This window comes from Trichosurus vulpecula, chromosome 6 (assembly GCF_011100635.1).
Source record: "Trichosurus vulpecula isolate mTriVul1 chromosome 6, mTriVul1.pri, whole genome shotgun sequence".
Taxonomy (NCBI): Eukaryota; Metazoa; Chordata; class Mammalia; order Diprotodontia; family Phalangeridae; genus Trichosurus; species Trichosurus vulpecula.
This window is the reverse complement of record NC_050578.1, coordinates 169,839,305-169,860,863: the sequence shown is the minus strand read 5'-3', so window position 1 is coordinate 169,860,863 and position 21,559 is coordinate 169,839,305. Positions and strand designations below refer to the sequence as shown.

Here is a 21,559-nt window from a genome sequence, read left to right as displayed (position 1 = left end):
TTAATTAGTAACCCTAAATTGTCCAGTCTGCGTACCTGATTTGTATCATGTAAAATTTTTGGTTTTCATGCACTAACATGTCATCTTCTGTTTGATTAGGTTGATGAAATTATGATGACTCTGAAACAGGCTTTCACTGTTGCAGCAGTGCAGCAGACCTCCAAAGTTCCAGTTCATCAGTGTGAAGGATGCCCTATGCAATGCCTACACAAACTCTGTGAAAGGATAGAAGGTCAGTAAGAAACACCTTCCTAACATGCAAAAACATTGAACCAATACTTGAAGGGAAGGCTTAGATTTGTTCGTGTTAGTGGCAATGGTGGGGAGCTCCCAGCATGAGAATGCCCTCCACCAAAGCCAGGGGCAGGGTGGAGGTCCAAGCTGGGGATGGGGTGTAGATTTACTGTCATTTAGCAGATTAGTCACAGGGAGTTGCCTAAGGCCCTCAAAGGTTAGGTGATTTTCCCAGGGTTGCATAAGTTTCCAGATAACATTTGAACCCTAATCTTTGTACCTCCAGGTAGCTAGATGGCTCAATGGATAGATTGTTGGGCTTGGAGTCAGGAAGACCTGAGTTCAAATGTGATCTCTGATACGTACTAGCTGTGTGACCCTGGGCAAGTCACTTAACCTCTCTTAATCCACTGGACAAGGAAATGGTTTTCAGTATCCTTGCCAAGAAAACCCCACGGACAGTATGGTCCATGGGTTCACAAAGAGTTCACGACTAAACAATCACAACAACCTTGTACCTCTAAGCCCAACAATATCCTATGTCATGCAACCTCAGATTGAAATTAAATGAGTGGAAGAATATTTGAAATGGTATAAATTCATCGAAATATGCTCTTTTGTCCCCCTACACTTCCCGTCTTCATCTGTTGTAATTTTAGATGTTACAAAAATGATTGTATGACTCTACTTTACCCATACAAATAAGTTACTTTACTGTTAAAAAAAAAATAACACGTGCATCAGCTTTATTTTTTAAAATTTATTTATTTTTGTTACATTTTAAGTTCCAAGCTATCTCCCTCCCCACCCTGAACTAGAGAAGGCTACCATTTGACATAGACACACACACACACACACACACACGCACACACACGCGCACACACACACACACAATGCATACTTCTCTTTATCAGTCTTTTCTCTGGAGGTAGATAGCATCTTTCTTCATGGATCTTTTGTAGTTGATTTGAATATTCATAATACTCAGAAGTGCATTAGCTTTCATAGTTAACCTTGTGTTTTAAAATGTGTAAAATACTTTGCATATGTCATCTCATTCAATCCTTACACAACTCTGTGAGCTAGGTGCTATTCTTATGTTCTAAGAATGGGGAAACTGAGGCTGACAGATATGTAAGTGACTTGTCTAGGGTCACAGCCAGCCACTAAGACAGGATTATAACTCAGGCCTTCCTGACTCCCTAGTGCAGGAGCGCTGGGTCACTTTTAATAAGGAATAATGGTAATTGTCCATAGTGTTTACTAAGTTGAATAATATATAGTCATTTGGGATGGACGCATCATAGATTGATAGACTCATAATTAGAAGATATCTATCATCTTTGGAGTCTCATTTCCGTCATTATGTAAAATGGGGAGAATTTAAAGCTTGAAACTGCACTAAGACTTTTGGGACACTCTGTCCTTGTCCTGTCTGTCTAGATCACAGAGTTGAGAGGAATTAACATCTGTACAGATGTGAGTTGTTGTTGATATGACTCATCTTTCAAAGCCTCTGGCAACCTATTTTTTTCTTCTTCCTTCTCACCCCGCCTCTCCAACCTGAAGGGAGAATACATTCTTCACGGATGTCTGTTTTGTGTGTGTTTATAGGTTCTATCTGTAACAAGTATGCATAGTCAAGCAAAACAAATTCTCCTATTGGCTATTAAAAAAAATTGTCTCAGTTTCTACCAGGTTCATGACCTGCCTGGTAGGAAGGTGGTATACTACAATTCTAGCCATTCCTACAAATTCATTTTTTTCAGGTTCTCTCTGAGCTCTTTCCTTTAGTTCTGTTGCCTCTTTTCTTCTAGAGCTATCAAATCTTTTTTTCTGGATATGTTGATTTTAAAATTTTTTCCCCTTTTATTTTTGTCTTCTATCAGTTCTCTTCTTTGGTAAATTCAATGTTTCATTAAGCTTTTCTATCAGTTGGGTTAACCTATTGAATCTCAGTCATCTTTTTAAATTTCTTCCTTACTGACTTTATATTCCACCTCTTTCATTTGTTTTATTTGTTTCACTTTTGGGGGGTGGGGTGTGGATGTGGGTCCTAAAGGTTCATTTGGTTCCCTTAAAACCTCTCACTCTGCCACCTTGCCAGCATCTCCATTTACTTTTTTACTTTATAGAAATCTTGACCAGCATTTAAAACTCTAAATGTTAGATTTTTTTCAGTAGGTATCTCTAAGCATTACAGAGCATCCCCCTTCTAGACCTTTTCTTCCTGTTCAGTTTTCATGCATATCCTTCCATAAATTCTCCATGGAGGATCTATCTCCCCACCATGCTCTTGTTCTTTTAAAATTTTGTATGTAGGTGCAGCCATGAGTGGGGTGGGGGTGGGTCCATTTGAGAGGTGGCCCTCTCTTGACACAACTGGACAGTCATTCAAAAAATGCATATATTTTGTGGTGCAAGTGAAAAGACCACCAAAAGACCGTGTTTTCATTCTTAGAGGTCATCTTAATAAAGTATGTACTGGTTGCTTTATGGGACTGCTTTATAACAGTTCTTGATTTTTCTTGCAATGTCTTCTAAGAAATTGTTCAGTAAAACAGATTATTGGGGTAGCTAGGTGGAGCAGTGAGTAGAGCACAGGCTCTGGAGTCAGGAGGACCTGAGTTCAAATTTGGCCTCAGACACTTGACACTTACTAGCTGTGTGACCTTGGGCAAGTCACTTAACCTCAATTGCCCTGCCTTCCCCCCCTCGAAAAAAAAAAAGCAGATTATTATAAATAAGATCATGTTTCTTTCCATAGCAATAATAGTAATTATTGCTCATATTTACAGAGTGCTTAATGTCATAATTGAACATCGTACTCCCACCCAGGGACTGGCCATCCACTATAGAGATGACCAGTCATGGGTCATAAAGGGAAAGCTATAATAACCTCATTAATCACTTAATTAAAAGAGTAAAATCATGTTCCAAGTCCTGTAAAATTAGCATAAGTGTCCTTTTCACTCCCTTTGTGCTATAGGCCTCCATTCTATCAAGTGTATATACATCATGTGCGTTAGCCGTGAATTGACAGCATTTGTGCCTGCTCTAGAATTTAAAAGAGCTTCTCAGATGATCGGGATGACCTTTGTCTCTTTAAAAAAAAATGTTGCTCGGAAGAGTTTGCACTGATGCTTTTTCCGAGGTCAGATTTGCCTAGATGAAGGTGACATTTGGAATCTTTCCATTGACCTTACAGCTGTGTTCATAGCCGAGATGATTATTTAAGGGACAGCTGCTGGCAGTGCCAAAATATCTGAAGGGCCCATTTAGCAATGAAGTGTCTAGAGACGAGGAATCCTTGGAATTTTGTTGTCTCATGTTGTTCCTTCCATACTCCCTCTCCTCCCACCTCCACACCCACCCCTGGGCAATCCTGAAGGGGAATGATAATGACAAAAGAACTAGCCAGAGCTCGTCCTTTGTCTTGTCCTTGTCCTGCAGCCAGAGACCTGGGTTTAAATCCTGTCTTAGAAAGCAAGGACATTTTTCTTGGTATCTTCAGCATTTGGCACAGTGTCTAGAACACAGTAGGCACTTAAGTGTCTGTTGACTGACTGTGTGACCTTGGGCCAGATACTTAATATTTCCAGGCCTCAGTTTTCTCAATTATGAAATGTAGGAATTAGGCTAGGAGGCCTCTGAAGTCCCTTCTAGCTCCAAATCTATGATTCTGCAATCTTTTTTTAAATAATATTTTACTTTTCTCAGTTACATGTAAAAATTTTTTTTAATACTCATCTTTTAAAATTTTGAGTTTCAAATTATCTTCTCTCCCCCAACTCCTCCCTGATGGCAAGCAATTTGATATACGTTATACATGTGTAATCATGCAAAACATATTTCCATATTAGTCATGTTGTGAAAGAAGATACAGATCCCCCCTTCGCCTCCCCCCCCCCCAAATGAAAAAAATGAAGGGAAAAATAGTATGCTTGGATCTGCACTTGGATTCCTCTGGCTCTCTCTCTGGAGGTGGATAGGATATTTCATCATGAGTCCTTCGGAACTGTCTTAAATCGTTGTATTACTCAGAATAACTGAGTCATTCACAGTTGATCATAGCTCAGTGTTGCTGCTATCATGTACACCAGGCCTGCACAACCTGCGGCCTGCCAAAAGGTTTTGGGTGGTCTGTGAAAAGTATAGTGGGAAACATCCTTTGGGCCACAGGTTGTGCAGGCCTGGTGTCCACTGTTCTCCTGGTTCTGCTCACTTCACTTTGTATCAGTTCGTGTAAGTCTTTCCAGGTTTTTCTAAAATCAGCCTGCTCATCATTTCTTAGAGCACCATAGTATTGCATTACTATTATATATACCACAACTTGTTCAGCCCTTCCCCAATTGATGGACATCCTCTCAGTTTCTAATTCGTTGCTGCCACTAAAAGAGCTGCTATAAATATTTTTGTATAAATAGGTCTTTTCTTCCCCACCCCCCACCTTTTTTTATTTCTTTGGGATTTTAGTAGTGGTATTGGTGGATCGAAGGGTAGGCCCAGTTTTATATTCCTTTGGGCGTAGTCCCAAATTGCTCTTGAGAATGGTTCAATCAATTCATAACTCCACCGACAGTGCATTAGTGTCCCAATTTTCCCATGTCCTCTCCAACATTTATCACTTTCCTTTTCTGTCGTATTAGCCAATCTGACAGCTGTGAGGTGGTACCTCAGAGTTGTTTTAACATGCCAGTGCAAAGTTGTGGAGGTGGGAAAACAATGATTTTTTTTTTTAAATCACAAAACCAGTGTAGTCTCCCTTTAGATCAGGGGTTTTTAAACACTGATTCAGTGCAGTAGGAAATACAGTATGTGTGGAGGGGAATCTTTTCCATTCTACACTCTTCAGACTCCAGCCAAACTAGCCTTCCCTCTGTTTCTCATATAGGATACTCCATTTCCCACCTCCATGTCTTTGACTGGCTATCTCCAGTCATGAAATGAGCTCCCTCCTCCATTCCTTTGCCTTATAGAATCTCTCTCTTCTTTCAAGCTGTATCATCACTTCCCCCCCCCCCCAAGCCTTTCCAGATCCATCCACAACTGCTAATGCCCTCCCATTCAAACTGTTGTATTTGTATTTAACTACTTTGTATTTATTTTGTATATAAAGGGGTGTGTGTGTGTGTGTGTATTGTTCATTTTAGTCACGTCCTTCTCTTCATGACCCCATTTGGACTTTTCTTTGCCAAGATACTAGAGTGATTTGCTGTTTTCTTCTCCAGCTCATTTTATGGGAGAGAAAACTAAGGCAAACAGAGTTTTGACTTGCCCAGTTATTATACAACTATTAAGTGTCTGAGGCCAGATTTGAACTCGGGAAGATGAGTTTTCCTGACTCTAGGCCCAGCACTTTATCCACTATGGCGCCACCTAGCTGCCATGTGTATTATGTATATATGTACGTGTGTGTATAGACATATAAATATAAGAAATGTATGTTTGTGTATGGATACATGTACACGCATCTCCTGTTACCCTCCTAAGAACTTAGGCTTCTTGAGAGCAAAGATTGTTTCATTTATTTTATTTGCACTGTCTAGCACAGTGCCTCACACGTAGTTGGCACAATGGATAGAGTGCTGTGCCTGGAGGCAGAAATCCCTGAGTTCAAATCAGGCTTCACACACTTACTAGCCGTGTGACCCTGGGCAAGTCACCTTGCCTATGTTTGTCTCATTTCCTCATGTGTAAAACAGGGCGCCCACCTCCCCAGGTCACGGTGAGGGTCAGATGAGATAATAATTATAAAGTGCTTAGCACAGGATGTGGCCCATAGTGGGCACTGTATACCTGTTAGCTGTTATTTATAAATATTATTGATCGATCGAACGTTTCTTTGTTTCAGTTCGAGTCACTCGGCTCTGGAGTTCATGACTTTATTTTTTTTCCTTCTCCCTAGGGATGTCTTCTTCCAAAACCAAGCTGGAGCTCCAGAAGCACCTCACAACACTAAATAATCACGAGCAAGCAGCTATCTTTGAGGAGGTTCAGGTACAGTTTGGCTTTTACAGCTTCTAGACAGAACGTTGGCTTTCTGTTCTTCGTCTGCGCGCCTTGCCTGTTGAACGTTATTGAGCCTGGGTCGTCTTATTTGCCAGGCGCACCATGTGGGAATGAGATTGCATGGCCACCCTTGGAAACCCAAATGTACACATTCATGTTACCTATTCATATGCACATTAAGGACATCTTGACCAGAAATGAGTTGGGTGCAGATTCTCTTGTCCAGACCCCTGGGTCCTAAAACGCCCAAGAGGGATGGATGTTTGTTGTTTTCATCCTCTGCATTCATTTTTCTTTTCCTTTTTGGTAGTCCTTAGGGCTTCTTTCCCACACTGAACAGGACTGAGCAAGGATGGTTTCTTGAAGAGCTCAGTAGTGACTTGTAGACTGTGAAGTTCTAGTCAAATTCATTCCGCCATGGTCCTGTTTGTCACATTTTCTGATGACAGCTGACAATTTGTATAGTGTACAGAGGACCTGAGAACAGGTAATCTAACCTGATCTTTAGGACTACCCTGAGAGATAGGCAAGGGAAAAGATTATGCCCATCTCACAGATAAGGAAACTGAGGTTCAGGTTGCTCACACAACCATTAAGTGTGGAACTGGGACTGAAATGCAAATAAATTTAACAATTTTTCTTAGACTAGAGGTTGTTTTTGAATGGTTTGTTTCAGAGCTTTCCTGAGGATCTTTTTAAAAATGCAAATCTTAGGAAATCAAAACAGTCCCTTGGGATTTCAAATTTAGAAGTCCCAGAGATACACTGTATCCTTAAATTCCAAACTTTAAAAATCTTATCTTTCTAGTTTTACCATGGTTAGATGTTATTCCTACAGCTAACTTCTGAGAGGTAGCATAGTTCAGTGCCTAGAGGGTCCAGCCTTGAAGTCAATGAGACCTGGGTTCAAATCTTGCATTGAACACATGTTGGCTGTCTGTCCTTGGACAGGTAGCGTGACCTCTCAGAGTTCTAGACAACCTTAAGACCAAAAGTTGTAGAAGAAGTGACCACTTTTATTGGTAGAATGAGAGAGAATTCCCTTCATCAGTGAAATCCCAGATCCAGTCCTTCTTCCTAATTTCTGATGGGGCCAAGTGTTGCTACATAATTTGGCTTCTTGGGAAAGCTTTTTCATTGCCAATGTTGCAAGGCCCTCTGGACAGGGCTGGGCAGGTTCTTCTCTGGGTTCTTCTTTGGAGGAAAATTAAATGTAGAGTACCATAATATTCAGAATTTAGCAAAAAGTAATAATAATGAGGAGGAGGAGGATCTATACTGGGCTAGTACAGAGGGCTTTTGCATAAAGCAACAGTACATGAAATGACTATTTAAAAAATTAAAGTTAATTTAATTATTAAAGTAATTAGTTTGCTTAAAGTTAAGCAAAATGGGATCTTTCTGGTCCTTTCCCTATTTCCCTGTGCCCCTCAAAAACACGGTAATCAAGTCTTATTGATTCTTTTCCTATTGTAATTCTGGTATACATTATATAATATCTTATAAACGGCAGCAGAAAAGGCTGTCTGCATAGAATGGATACAAAATAGATATTTTTTTAAAAAATCGCTTATCTCAGAATAATCACAAAATGCATATATTTAAATGCATTCTTCATCAAACCAATTACAAAGCAATGAATTTATTGAGAGATTTGTTATAAATCCTGTTTAACTAGGAGCATTTTCTTTGGCTCATGATACTTTGCCTATAAGGAGAATATGTATGTACAAGCCAGGTGTTAAATCTGCTTTCCCATAGATTCTAAAATATAACGGTGCCAGGAGCAAGATGCTTTGCTTTAAATTTGTACATTTTTATTCCATGATAAATGTTGTTCTGTATTTAGTCCCTGTAAAAATTAAAGAATGATATTCTTTTCATATTGGATGGCTTGATTTTTTTTTTGTTATTTCAGTTCCTTTTCCTCACTCCACCATTAGATTACAGTGTATATATGTAGATAGAACATGTTCTTTAAAGTTCCTATTCAGAATTAACTCTGGATGGCTGGATAGCTTTTATATTTTTCTTATCCCCCCATACACCCTTATGGTTCTTGGCTTTCTTGTTTTTCTCCTAATTCAATTTGCCACCTTTTCCCCCTTCAAATATTCTTTATTGTATACTTTGATGGATGTGTGATGTCCCGTAATGTGGGCTTCTGCCGCATGTCTCACCTTCTTTTCCTGTCATTTATCTCAGATGACATCTTTTATGCTCCTCATGTGCAGTTCTTGGTGGATGATAATATCTCTTTAAGCCCTCCTCATATACTCTGCATTGCCCTTTGTGTGACTTTCAGCTTTAATTCCTCAGAAATCGTGTTATTCCATGACTTGCAGCTAGGTGGATTACAATCCAGTAGATAAACAGACTTAATGGATTTTAGACTTGGGATGCAGAAATGAAGAGAGCGTTGTTAATGCACGTTATGGCTCTGCACGTGTGCTTGCCTTTGGGACCTCAGAGACATTCTGCCCAGTCGATGTTATACAATTCCATTGAAGTGTATGCCTTTCTAGCACATAGTGCCTGTGAGAGATGATGAAGGTAGAATTATTGCTCTTTATGGTAGTATATGACTTTCATATCAAAGACTGATAAATGAATAATAAATACTTAACACACTACTATAGACTGATGCTGATACCCAATTCAGGGGCTATTTTTTTTAGGCATCTGAAGTCGTTTTTGCCAGGAGGACTTTGAAGAGTATAGAGTTGGAAGGGGCTTCAGGTCATTTGAAATAGAGGTCCAGCTCAGATTCCTTCCAAACTCATCCTCTAGGCACTGTGGTCAGTAAATGACTTGTTTCAAAAAGTTCTCTAAGCCAGGGCTTCTTAAACTGGAGTCCACATCCCCTAAGGCAGAGGTGTCAAACGTGTTGCCTGCCAAACGAGATTAAAATGTAGCTGGAATAGATTTCACAAAATACTAGAATATAGATAATGCCAGTATATGGTTTTCTAAATCAGTAGGGCCCCTGCAGGGTTTCTCTTTGAGTTGACATCACTGCCCTAAAGGATCTATGGATAGACTTCAGGGGGTCTTTGAACTTGGAGAGGAAAAAATAAATTTTGGCTTCATTTTCACTATCCTAGCACTGAAATTTAGCATTCCCTTCAATTATTTAAAAACATTATCTTGTGAAGGGGCCACTATGCTTTGTCAGACTGCCAAGAGGTTTCCAAGACACACACAAAAAGGCTAAGAATCCCTGCTCTAAGACATTTTGGATCATGAGCTTAAGGGCACCAGAGTAACAGAAGACTAGGGGATAGATCTTTTTTTGGTGATGGTGTGGGATCAGAGAAAGACCTGAGGCCTTTGCTGCATGTATGTCACCTTTAAGGGTATTCCTTATCTCTTGCTATTGTGGGATAAGGTGCAAACATGACTTTAATCTACCTCTGGGGACCAAATCAATACCTTTTTATTTTTCTTCAGTCTTATAACTATAAGAGATGCTGGTTCTCTAGGACTCAAAACCAGTGAAGATGTGCTCTATCAGCTCAGGATCCTGGAGAGAGTATCATTCCTCACTCTCTGGCAGGCAATTTCCCGTCTCCAATTCTCCTTGTCCTCTCCCCTCTCTTATTCCCTTGTCCTCTCAGCCTTATCATCATCAACCCTACCCCCTCAGTGGTCCGTGTTATCTTCTGCCCTCTCAATCCATGGTACCCTCTGTAATTCTCAATCTGTCATTAGCAGATAATTCCTTTTGTTCTAGAGTTCTTTCCTTCATGCCACTTTTGCCATCTTTTTGCATTGTTAAAAATTTTCTTCCCTTCCACCCCTGAAGACACACTGTCCCTGCCCTCTTTAGGACTGAAGACTTTCTCTCACCTGAAGCATCCTCAGCTTGAACTTCTAGATTGTTCCTTTGCCATCACTTCAAGCTACCTCCATCACTTCTCAATTTGATATTTAAGGCCTCTGGTTCCCACCTCCCTTTCCATTCTTATTTCACATTACCTTTTTTCATCAAACTGGCTTGCTAGGGATTCTCTGTACATTACAATGCATCTCCCACTGCTAGGCTTTTGCATCAGGGGGTCCCCCATGGTTGGAATACCATTTTTCCCCTCACCACTACTTGTAGAATTCCTGGTCTCCTTACAGCCACAGCTCAGGAAAAATCTATATAAAGCCTTTCCTGATTCTACCTATTATTAATAACATTTTCTACTCATGAAACTGCTTTTATTATTTGTATTTACTTAATTCCAAGCATTATTTGTGTCCCAGGAAGATTATAAGCTCCTTGAGGGTAGGGACAGTTTCATTTTAGTTCCTGTCCTCAGTGCCTAGCACAGGGTCCTGTGTATAAAAGACACATCATAAATGTTAGATTGAAATGAACTGAACTGAGTCCATTCCATCCTGATTATAAGCTACTTGAGGGTAGAGACAGTTTAAATTTTGTGCTCCGTATATAGGAGACATATAATAAATGTTTATTAGATTGAAATAAATTGAATCTAGTCCATCTCCTTGAATTTACAGATGAAGAAATAGACCCAGAAAAGGAGTGCCCAAGGTCACACACTTAGATTAAGCAGTAGTATTGGAATTTGAAGCCAGGTCCTCCTAGGCTAAATCTAGTACCGAGTCACACAGTTTGAGAGTTGGAAGGGACCTTGACTACAGAGTCTATAGATTTTTTCCAGAGATGTTTCTATTATTCAAAATATCTTAGTAACTTTTTTTTTTAGAACTGCCTTCAGAGCCAAGCTAGAAAATAAGGCTCCTTTGAAAGTTGCTCAATTTTAGTAAGGACTTGTATGTCACCGTCGGTCTATAGCAGGAGTCTGTGATTTGTCAGTGGGGTGATTGCTTCTGCTAGCATGGATCGCAACCAGTATACACAGCATCCCAAAGTCTTAATGCATTTTCAAGCAGTTAACAACTCAAGTGTTAGAGAACTCATGTATATAAGCTATGAATAGCTTGAAACTGCATTAAGACTTTTGGGACACCCTGTATATTTGAGAAGGCAAATTTTTGAAGAGTTGCTTTACTTGGGTTTTTCATCTTGATCACCCACTGTATTTATACATGTGCCTCATTTATTTTTGGCTGTTCCTAAGAATGCCAAGGATGTGATTTGCCATTTTTGAGGGTATTCAAAAACATCTTTTCTTGAAAGCAATTTAAACACATTATTATTTTATGGTCACCTAGTAAAAAGATAATTCACATTTATTTAGTTCTTTGTGGCTTACAAAAAACTTTTGTAGTCAGCTAGATAGCGCAGTGGATAGAGTGCTGGTCCTGGAGTCAGGGAGACCTGAGTTCAAATCTAGCCTCGGACACTAGCTGGGTGACTTGCCTTGCAAGTCACTACACCTCTGTTTGCTTCAGTTTTCTCAACTGTAAAGCAGGGATAATAACAGTACCTACCTTACAGGGTTGCTGTGAGGACCAAATGAGATGATAATTGTAAAGCCCTTAGCACAGTGCCTGGCCCATAGTAGGTACTATATAAATCTAACTATGATGATGATGGTGATAACAGCCCTGTGAGTTAGGCAGGTAAGGATTTGTTCCTTCATTTTACAGTTGAAGCACCTGATGCTCAAAGAGATGAAGTCATTGCCTACTTATTTACCCAGCCCCAGGGCCGATGTTTGAATGTAGATTTCTTGACTCTCATGTCCAATACTCTTTCCATTTTATTTCTCTGTTACCTTTCTCAAGTGTCTTGGTTGTAGGAATGTTTAACCCCTACGTAGAATGCCGTCCTTCCCTACGTAGGTAAGTCAAAATAAAGATTGACTATACAAGCAATAGACACATTAAGGAATTTTTTCTGGGTTACTTTAGAAAAGGTCTTTTAATAGAACGAATAAAGATTAAGAAGACAAGTTTGGTACTATGGAAAGAACCTGACTCTGGAATCAGAGAACCTGGGTTAAAATCCTGTGTTTTAACTACCTGTGTGATCTTGGGTCACTAAGTCACATGAGCTCCCTGGGCCTCTGGGTAAAACGAGGTGACTGGACTAGATGGCTTTCTGACATGCCTTATACCTCTAGGTGTGATTTTTCCATTCTTTTTGGAGCTTTTTAGAAGAGTATATTATCATGACTTTTTTTTTAAAAATTGATTTTTTGATTATATGGAAACACTGAAGTTTCCTGCTCTTTGTAGTTAGCTTATAGAGATAGCTTTTACAGTGCCACAGCATTGTCTGATGTGGCATTTCAGGTGGAGCTTTAGAGCCTGCTTTTGATTTTTAGAGAATCTCTTTTTGTAGTGTCTTGACTAATTTTTACTCTCAGGTTTTCACCCCTGTGAAATTTATATGATGAGACCTTGAGAGGAAAAAGACCAGATCTCCCGCCTGTCCCATTAATTTCTTTTTTTTTTCCTCTGTTGAAATAAATTACTAAGGAAGTATTTTTTTTCCCTGTGAAATATGTTGCTGCTTTTTGAGGGTAGATAGAGGGCAGAGTTAAAGGTACAGAGGCTTTCTGCATAGCAGGGTTGGAGAGAGGGATAAGATAGCACTTTTACACCCCAGTCTAGATGCCTCTTAATTCCTTTCCCTTTTTCATTTGATTCTTTTTCTTCTGGGCTGGGAGGTGGGGGATAGGACTTTTACTTCTCCAGTTCATTCACAGTCTTTTGGAAAGAGACACCGAGAAGGAGCTCTGAGGTAGCAGCTGCCTAGACATAGACTACAAATCTTCAGGCTGCAGATCTAAAACATGAAAGGAAATCCTAAATGGAAACCATCTTTGCTCCTTTGCAAAACCGTCTTTCCACTGGAAGCAAGGGTGGGATGGTTTTACGGTCTATTAATCATAGATTTTAGACTTGGAAGGGTAATGGATCATCTTGTCCAGTCTCTTCCTTTTAGAGATGAGGAGACTGAGACCGACTCGTCCAGTGACTTGGCCAAAGTTCACAGTAGTAATAAATATGGCCTCTCCAGGATTCCAAACGCTAACCTTGGGGCTCTCTCCACCCTGCCATACTACTAGGGTTACTGAAGGAAGAAAAAAAAAGTGATCTCTAGATTCATATGAGTTCTGATTCCTGCATGTGAAATCCTGGGAGTAATTTTTTTCTCTGAGGTTAAACGGGACAAGAAGAGCAAAGATTATTAAAAGTTGCTTGGAGTGTCTGCTAACCATGTTCTAGATGGTTGCATAATCTCCTCTTTTAAGAAGGCCGTGTGTGTAGTTCCAAGTTACAGTCAGAATCACAAGATCATGGAGCTGGAAAGGAACCCAGAGATGACCAAGACCAGTTGTCTCAGAAAAGTTAGATTTGCCCATGGTCACGCAGCAAAAGCAGATCTACAGAATGGGAATACTTTTAAGAAGAGATTTAATGCTTTACCAAAAGGCTTTTTTAAAAAAAAGGAAATAGGATATAGTTTTACAGAAGATATTAGTTACTTTTATGGTAATCATTCCTGAAGTAACTGTTTCTATATAACCAGATTTTTGACTTGTGAGGTCAAATGATCAAACTCAGCATCAGACTAGGATAGAAATGAGAAGACTGCGTGTCCAGGTACGGTAGATCTACCTTTACACCTGGTCTGATAAGCTCTTACTGCTAAAAACATCAGAAATTGGTCAAGTGGGAAAAAATGTATGTTGACTGTCACCATTTCTTATAAAGATTTAACCAGTATAATCAATCAGTCAGTCACATTTATTAAGTGCCTGCTGTGTGTCAGGCAATGTGCTATGTTCTGGGGATAGAAAAAGAGTCAAAAGACAGACCTAACTCTCAAGGGGCTTAGAATCGAATGGGGGAGACAGCAATCAAATACATATAAAGCAAGCAGAATAAATAGGAGATAATTAACAGAGGGAAGGCACTGGAATTAGAAGGGATTGGGGAAGGTTTCCTGTAGAAGGCGGGATTTTAGTTGTAAATTAGAGGAAGCCAGGGAGTTCAGTAGTATGAGCAGAGGAAAGAGAGAGCATTCCAGGCATGGGGGACAATCAGAAAGAACGCATGGAGCCAGGAGTTGGAGTGTCTTATTCGTGAGATAGCCGGGATGCCAGTGTATAAAGCCATCATCGTGATAAAGAGACTGAAACAGTCCAGAAACCTCAGTCTCAGCCAGCAAATACTTTAACTCCTTGCCAAGTGGAGAGACAGGACTGCTAAAAGCAATGATGTTCTGGAACTTAAATTCTTTTGGTAAATGTTTTGAAGATGATAGTGGAAGGTTATGACCAGTTTTAGATCACGAGATAGTTAAGAACCGTGGAAGAGAGAACAACTCTAGGAAATTTAATAGCATACCTAACTAATGCTGATCATTCCAAAAAATATTTATTGATTAAATGGAAAGGAGTACAACAAACAGACCAAAAATGGAACAGATCTGTCCATACTTTTATAATAAGTTTTCATTATTGAGAACTCTATTAATTTGGGACTATAAGAACACTAAAGTATTTTAAAATGTTTTTATTGATCTCTTTTGTTATTTCATATCGCCAGAATTTCTTCCAGTGTTCCTCCCCTTTCCCTCTCATAGTCATCTCATACAGCTGAAGTTTTAATGTGCTAATAGGGGGAAGTAAAATTTTTGCATGGGGGAAAACCCATCTTTCTAAAGTTAGTATTCTCCCAGTCATGCTATATGGCTGCAAATCTGGTGATATTCTGCTGTTTCCAAAGAAACAAATTTGTGGTGACCCCCAAAGGGCAACATAGGTGTGCATGAGGGCTGCAGTATTTTAACCATTGATGTGTGAACAACAAAAGACCTAAAGGGTATTATCTAGGAGATGTATGATTGTAAGAAGAGTTTGGATAGCCTTGAAACCAGAGCAAGGCATAACAGATGGATAGCCCAAGTGTTGCATCAGTACTCACGGAATTTCAGAAAACTTGAAGGAGAGGTACATAACCTGGGGTTGTGAACTTCTTTTAAAAATACTTTGATAACCGTATTTCAGTATATTTGATTTCCTTTGTAATTCTAAGTATTTTCTATATTTAAAAACATTATTCTGAAAATGAGGCTCATAAGCTTTACTATACTGGCAAAGCTGATACAAAAAAGGTTGAGAACCTGTGACCTAAAGGAAGGCCTCCAAAGTATTGGATGGATCCTCCTTTGAGGGAATAGGGCAAGAATTGCTCAGGATGTAGGGGTGTGAATGGTTGTGTTTCGTGCTGAACCCATGGATCCTTTGAAGAGTGCCATGAAATTCCAAATAATATATCAAGCCCAATGGTTGGCTTATACATAGTGCTTGCAGCTACCAAACTCCATTTGTTAACATTTATTTTCATATTAAAAGTTAATTGATAACCTCTGTAAAATTTTACAGTTCATATAGCGATACAGTGAAGCAACAAGCACACAAAACTCTGAAAAGTTTTGAATTCTTGTTGTACTGAACAGTTTGCTACTTTTTGAGGAAATCTAGGAATAGATTTTCTAGGGGATATTAGAAGTCAAATAATGTATCCTGGCTTTGTAACACCCCTGGAGACTTTGTGCCTATTTCTTGTAAATATGGGGAGACAGTGTCTGGGTCGTGTAGGGGGAGAGTCTTGAAATAATGTGGTGCAGGGCTTCAGTAGTGCTTACACAGTTAGAGTCTTTTTCTCCTATTAAATAAAAAGTATTTGCCTGTGAAATCGTTTGAGGCAATATCGTGCAGTGAAAAAAATCGATCATCTGAACTTGGAATTTGGGTTCAAATTTGGCCCTTACCAGTTGGGTTTCCAGGTCTCTTAAACTCTCCAGCTCTCAGGTTTCTTAATCTGTAAAATGATGGGGTTGGACTAGATGGCCTCTGAGTTCCCTTTGAGCTCTATGTCTGTGATCCCATGATAACATGTGATAAGGTTCTTAGAGGGAAGAGTCTTGGCCTGGGATTTATGAGACCTGACTTCGAGCCCTGCTTCTGTTACCTATTAGCAGGGTGACCTTGTAGAAATTACTAAATCTCTCCAGGCCATTTTCCTTATCTGTGCAATGATGTTGGGCTCTAAATTTCTTCTATCAACAAAATCCCATGATTCTTTATGATTGTAGTTAGTTGTTAAAGAAAATGGAATTTTAAAGGAAAAAAAAAAAACCTTCCTGTATGCAACTTACCCATGTCATCAGTCTGTTGAACTCTAGCCTGTGCTCTGTCTGCAACTACAGAGTAGAATGTTGTCATAAATAATGATGTTAATAGTAGTTAATATTCCACACATTTAGAATCATTGGTGCCATCTAGTGACTTTATCTGGGAAAATCACCTTAATTCAGTGAGATTTGATGGGGTAGGTGTTTTGTTGAAAGTAAACCACAAAGTTCTTATCAGTTTCTATTTTTTTTGTTATTTCTTGAAGAAAATAAGGCCAAGAAACGAGCAAAAGGAGAACGAACTGATTATTTCTTTCCTGAGATGTTTATATGAAGAAAAGCAAAAAGACCACATTCATATTGGGGAAGGAAAGCAGGTATGGAGTCTTTACTTTTCTGTTAAGCTTCACAAGGACAAAATACAAATGGAATGAAATAAAAAAAACGCTCCTTTACTTTCTTGTGATATATTTTGATATTAAAAAATAACATTTACGAGTTCAAATAGTATGGATGTGAAGATCAGAAAAAGGGAAATTGTTGTTAGTTCAGGTGATAGTCAATTAACAAGCATTTATTATTAAGTGCCTACTGTGTGCCAGACACTGCATTAGGTAGTGAGGCCATAAAGACAAAAATAAAGCAGTCTCTGAACTTAGGGAGCTTATATTCTATCAGGGAAAACAATGCATACACTTAAATAATTATATACTTTAATATATATACTTAAAAGCATATACAAAATAAAAATAAGGTAAATTTTTTGAGGAGAGAGGCACTAGAATCTGAGAAATCCGAGGAAGGCCTTAAGTATAAGGGAGTATCGAAATTGAGCATTGAAAGAAACTAGGAATTTTAAGAAGTAGAGGTGAAGAGAGTGCATTTCAAGTATGGAGGATATACTGCACCAAGATGGAGAGATGGGTTGGATTGTAGGGTGTGAGGAAAAACAAGATGGCCCCCTTGGACTAGAAGTAATAAGATTATATCAAAGTTTGTGCTTTGTGCCATGATCATTTTCCTTTTTTGTGCATAAACTTTCATGAATTCAGATAGGGATTTGGAGGTACATGGCAGGTTCCGGGGGAACCTATGGCCTTAAGGCCACATGTGGCCTTATAAACAGGAACGGGACTTTCAACATCTTTTAGTCCAATGCCCTTTTTAAAAAAAAAAATCCAATTTTTAGAAGTTTTATTAATTTCTTTCTTTTTTATGTCATAGTTAGCCTACTCTGGTATTATACTCCAGCCTGCCGAAGTCTTCCTTGTTTCAAAGGAAAACAGTTATGGAGAGTCCAGCAGGCCCTGTGGTCTCCTATCTTTCTAGAGAGGGGTAGGAGGTATACTTTATCCTCTCTTCATTATGTCTGAGAGTTGTCATTCTAATTACTTAAGAATTCAGTTACCTTTGGGGGTTTTATTTTTTTTATTATAGTCATTGTTCATAGGGCAGCTAGGTGGTGCAGTGAATAGAGCTCTGAGCCTGAAGTCAGGAAGACTCACCTTTGTGAGTTCAAATCCAGCCTCAGACACTTACTAGCTGTGTGACCCTGGGCAAGTCACTTCCCTGTTTGCCTCAGTTCCTCATCTGTAAAATAAGCTAGAGAAAGAAATGGCAAACCACCCCAGTATTTTTGCCAAGAAAACCCCAAAATGGGGTCATGAAGAGTCAGATATGCCTTAAACAGCTGAACAACGACAGCAAAAGTCATTGTTCATATTGCATAATTAGAATCAGGCAGTCTGTATCAGTTTGTAAAGCTCTTCCTATGTTTCTCCAAAATCCTCATATTTGCCATTTTTTTTATGGTGAAAATAATATTGTTACATCCGTATATCACGGGTGTGTTTCGTCATTCCCCAGTGAATGTTTATCCATTTTGTTCCTAATTTTTGCTGCAACAAAAATGCTGTTATTAATGTTTTGGTGAATATGGGGCACATGTTTTTATCTCTGACCTCCTTGATGTAGGCGCATAGTAGTGAGATCACGGGGTCAGAGTGTTTAAATAGTTTAGTAACTTTTCTCAAACAATTTCTAATTATTTTCCAGAATAATTGAACCAATTCACAGAATCACGCAAAATGTCTTAGAGTCCCTGTCTTCTTGTATCTTCTCCAACATTGATTTTTCCCATCTTCTGTCACCTTTACTGCTTCAGTAGGTGGGAACATCACCACTTTTTTTTTAGAAATGAAGGCCTGGAATGGTGGTATGATTTGTTTGAGGCCCTATAGGTGGTAAAATCAAGAAATAAAAGTTGAACCCAGTTCATCTAGAAAGAAATGTGGAAAACATTCTGGACTTTGGGACACAGGACTTGTGTTTAAATCCTCCTTTGTTATTTACTACCAATATGAAAAGCACTCCATCTCCAGACAGAGGACCTGGATTCAAATCCTTCCCCTTATGCTTTCTGTGTGATCATTTTTTCTTGGCCTCAGTTTCCTTATCTGTAAAATTAGGGAGCGAGTCTAGATAACCTCTTTGAATTTCCTTCCAGTCCTGAACATGACCTCAAAGCTCTCTTTCCACTGCCAAACCCAAACTCTGTATTACTCCCATCCTGTTCTTCCTTTACTCCTGACATAGTGTAGAACAGAACTGGAGAGATTTATAAAACCATGATGACTGAGTTCACTACACATTTATTCTGATCTCAACTGTGCCTTCACTGTAAGTAGTCCAACTACTCCTTCCATATCAATAGCCTTAGATATTCCCTCACACCACAGATATTTCAGACCTTCTCTTCTTAAGCTTCCCATGCTACCTCCTCTCACTTAGACCTTATAGTCCAAAGACTTAACCTTATTCTATGTAAAAAAAAAAAATTCAGGCCAACTCTGCAAAGCCCCTTCTGCCCTCCCAGTCATCTCACAAAACTCTGTCATCATTCCTCACTATTTCTTCCTTCACTGTGGTCTTTCATGAAGAGTTGGCTCTTCTTGCCAAGGTTAACCACTTTACATGAACCCCCGATCCTGGTCCTTCTTTTCTTTTTTAGCGGTCTGCCCCAACCACCATCTCCCTCCCTGTTCCCTAATCTGTAAGCTCTCTATCTACTGGGTCCTTCCTTGTTACCTACAAAACACATTCACATCACCCCATCCTAAAGACCCTCACGAGAGTAGACCATGCCCAATAGCTGTTGTCCTGTATCCCTCTTCCCTTTCATAGCTAAACTCATTGAAAAAAACTAACTACACTCATTTCCTCTACTTCCTCTCCCTTTACTTCTAAATCTTCTGCAATCTGGCTTTTAACCTTTAACCTTTCAAATGAAACTGCTGTTTCAAAAGTTATCAAAACAAACCCAGGAACTATATAAACAAAGTTATAAAAAAAACTTTTTATATAAGTAAAACAAGATTTAAATAATTGGAGAAATGTTAATTGTTCATGGGTAGGCAGAGCCAATATAATAAAAATGACAATTTTACCTAAACTATATATTCAATGCCATCCCCATAAAATTACCAAAAAAAAATTATTTAGTTAGAAAACATAAGAACAAAATTCATGTGGAGGAACAAAACATGAATATCAAAGGAACTAATAAAGAAAGGTAAAGGAAAGAGGTTTAGCAGTGCCTGATCTTAAACGATAAGGTAATAATTATCAAAATTACTTAGTAGTGGCTAAGAAGTAGAAAGTTAGACCAGTGGAACAGAGTAGACATACAATTTATAGCAGCAAATATGTATAATAACCTTGTTTTTGACAAGTGTAAAGACTTAAGTTTTGGGGGTAGGAATTCATTATTTGGTAAAAATTGTTGGGAAAATTGGAAAGCAATATGGTAGAAATTGGGCATAGACCAATAAGGTCAAGATGGATACATGACCTAGATCAGGGTTGTCCAACCATAGGTTTTTATTGAGACAATAGACAATATATTTTGATATGCCATTTTAGTGAGAGCTCTGCGGTAGCTGGGCTTTGTTTACTAAAGCATTTATGTAAATTTCTGTGCTTTTTGGCAGGCCAAATTTTGGACAGCCCTGACCTAGATATAAAGAGAGATATTACAAGAAAATTTGAAGAATATGGAACATGTAGCTGAATAATTTATGAATAAACGAGAGAGAGCAGAGTGAGGTGTAAAGTAGATTGTTTTGATTACATTAAATTCAAAAGGTATTAAACAAGACAAATTTAGCCAAAATCAGGAGGAAAGCAGAAAATTGGAGAAAAATTTTATAGTTTCTCGAAGGTTTCATATTTCAAGTATATAAAGAACTTTAAAATCTATAAGAATATGAGCTATTCCCCAATTTGCTAAATGGTCAAGGGATGTGAACAGGCAGTTTTCTGATGAAGAAATCAAAGTAATTTATACCCAGAGTTACCAATGATCTCTTAATTGGGCTTGGCAAGGTGTGATGGGTGAAAAGAAATCTGAGAGCAGAGTGTAGCGTAGAGGTGAACTGATTGGCCAAGAGGTCAAGATTGGTGAGGCAGGAGGGTATAGTCAGAGGAGGAGGGGTGAAGCCCTGAGGAAAGTAGTGGTGGATGGAGGTTTTAAAGATGATTGTGAGGACCAAGAGTTGGTTTAGAGGAATAAGGCATAGGAAGGGATGGAGTGAGAACAGATTATATTCGTATAAAGGAATTGTGGAGTTCTTGAAAATCAAAGCAGAACCCTTGTGGATGGCAAGATCAAGAGTACAACTATCCTTGTTTGTACGGTAGCTAAAGTAAAGTGGGGCATGTGGTCATGGGAGTTGAGTAGATTCAGGAAATGAGAAGTTAGGGTGTTTTAGGGAACACCAACCTGATGTTCAGGTCTGCTAATACGAGGGCAGGAGATGGGGTGGAAAAGGAGATTTAGCTAACCACCGAATTTAGTAGATTTAATTTGAAATAACTGATTAGTTTATACTGCATGTATCTCAAAGGAAAGGTTGCTAAGGCATAACCTTAGGGGAGAATCTGACAGTAGTGGTAGGGAACAAGCAGTATTCTGACATTATTTTTGAGTAGATAGGTGTTTTTACCCTTCCCCCAACTTCCACCCAGCCATGATGTGCTGCTTAAGTAGGGTCAAGAAACTTTGCCGTTACTCCTTCCCCTTTAGTATCCAAATGAGTGTTGGTGTAGTGAGGTGTGTAACAGACACAAGACAGAATTTTAATTTCCCAGAAAGGGTACTGTTTTCCTCAGTTCAGTCTTCTAATTGCTTTTTCCTGTCTTTTGGTGTAGTTTTTCTTTTTATTAATTTAAGTATGGTAGATGCTT

The 21,559-nt window shown here is 38.9% G+C and overlaps 1 protein-coding gene across 1 annotated transcript in view; it reads left to right on the top strand.

Annotated features, from left to right (window-relative positions):
* TBC1D1 (TBC1 domain family member 1) overlaps positions 1-21,559 on the top strand; it is a 300,647-nt gene that overhangs the window by 131,393 nt on the left and 147,695 nt on the right. The window contains exons 6-8 of the mRNA XM_036763075.1: positions 100-232; positions 6,143-6,234; positions 16,582-16,692. Of these exons, the coding sequence (XP_036618970.1) occupies positions 100-232; positions 6,143-6,234; positions 16,582-16,692 (336 nt within the window). The remainder of the gene's footprint in view (positions 1-99; positions 233-6,142; positions 6,235-16,581; positions 16,693-21,559) is intronic.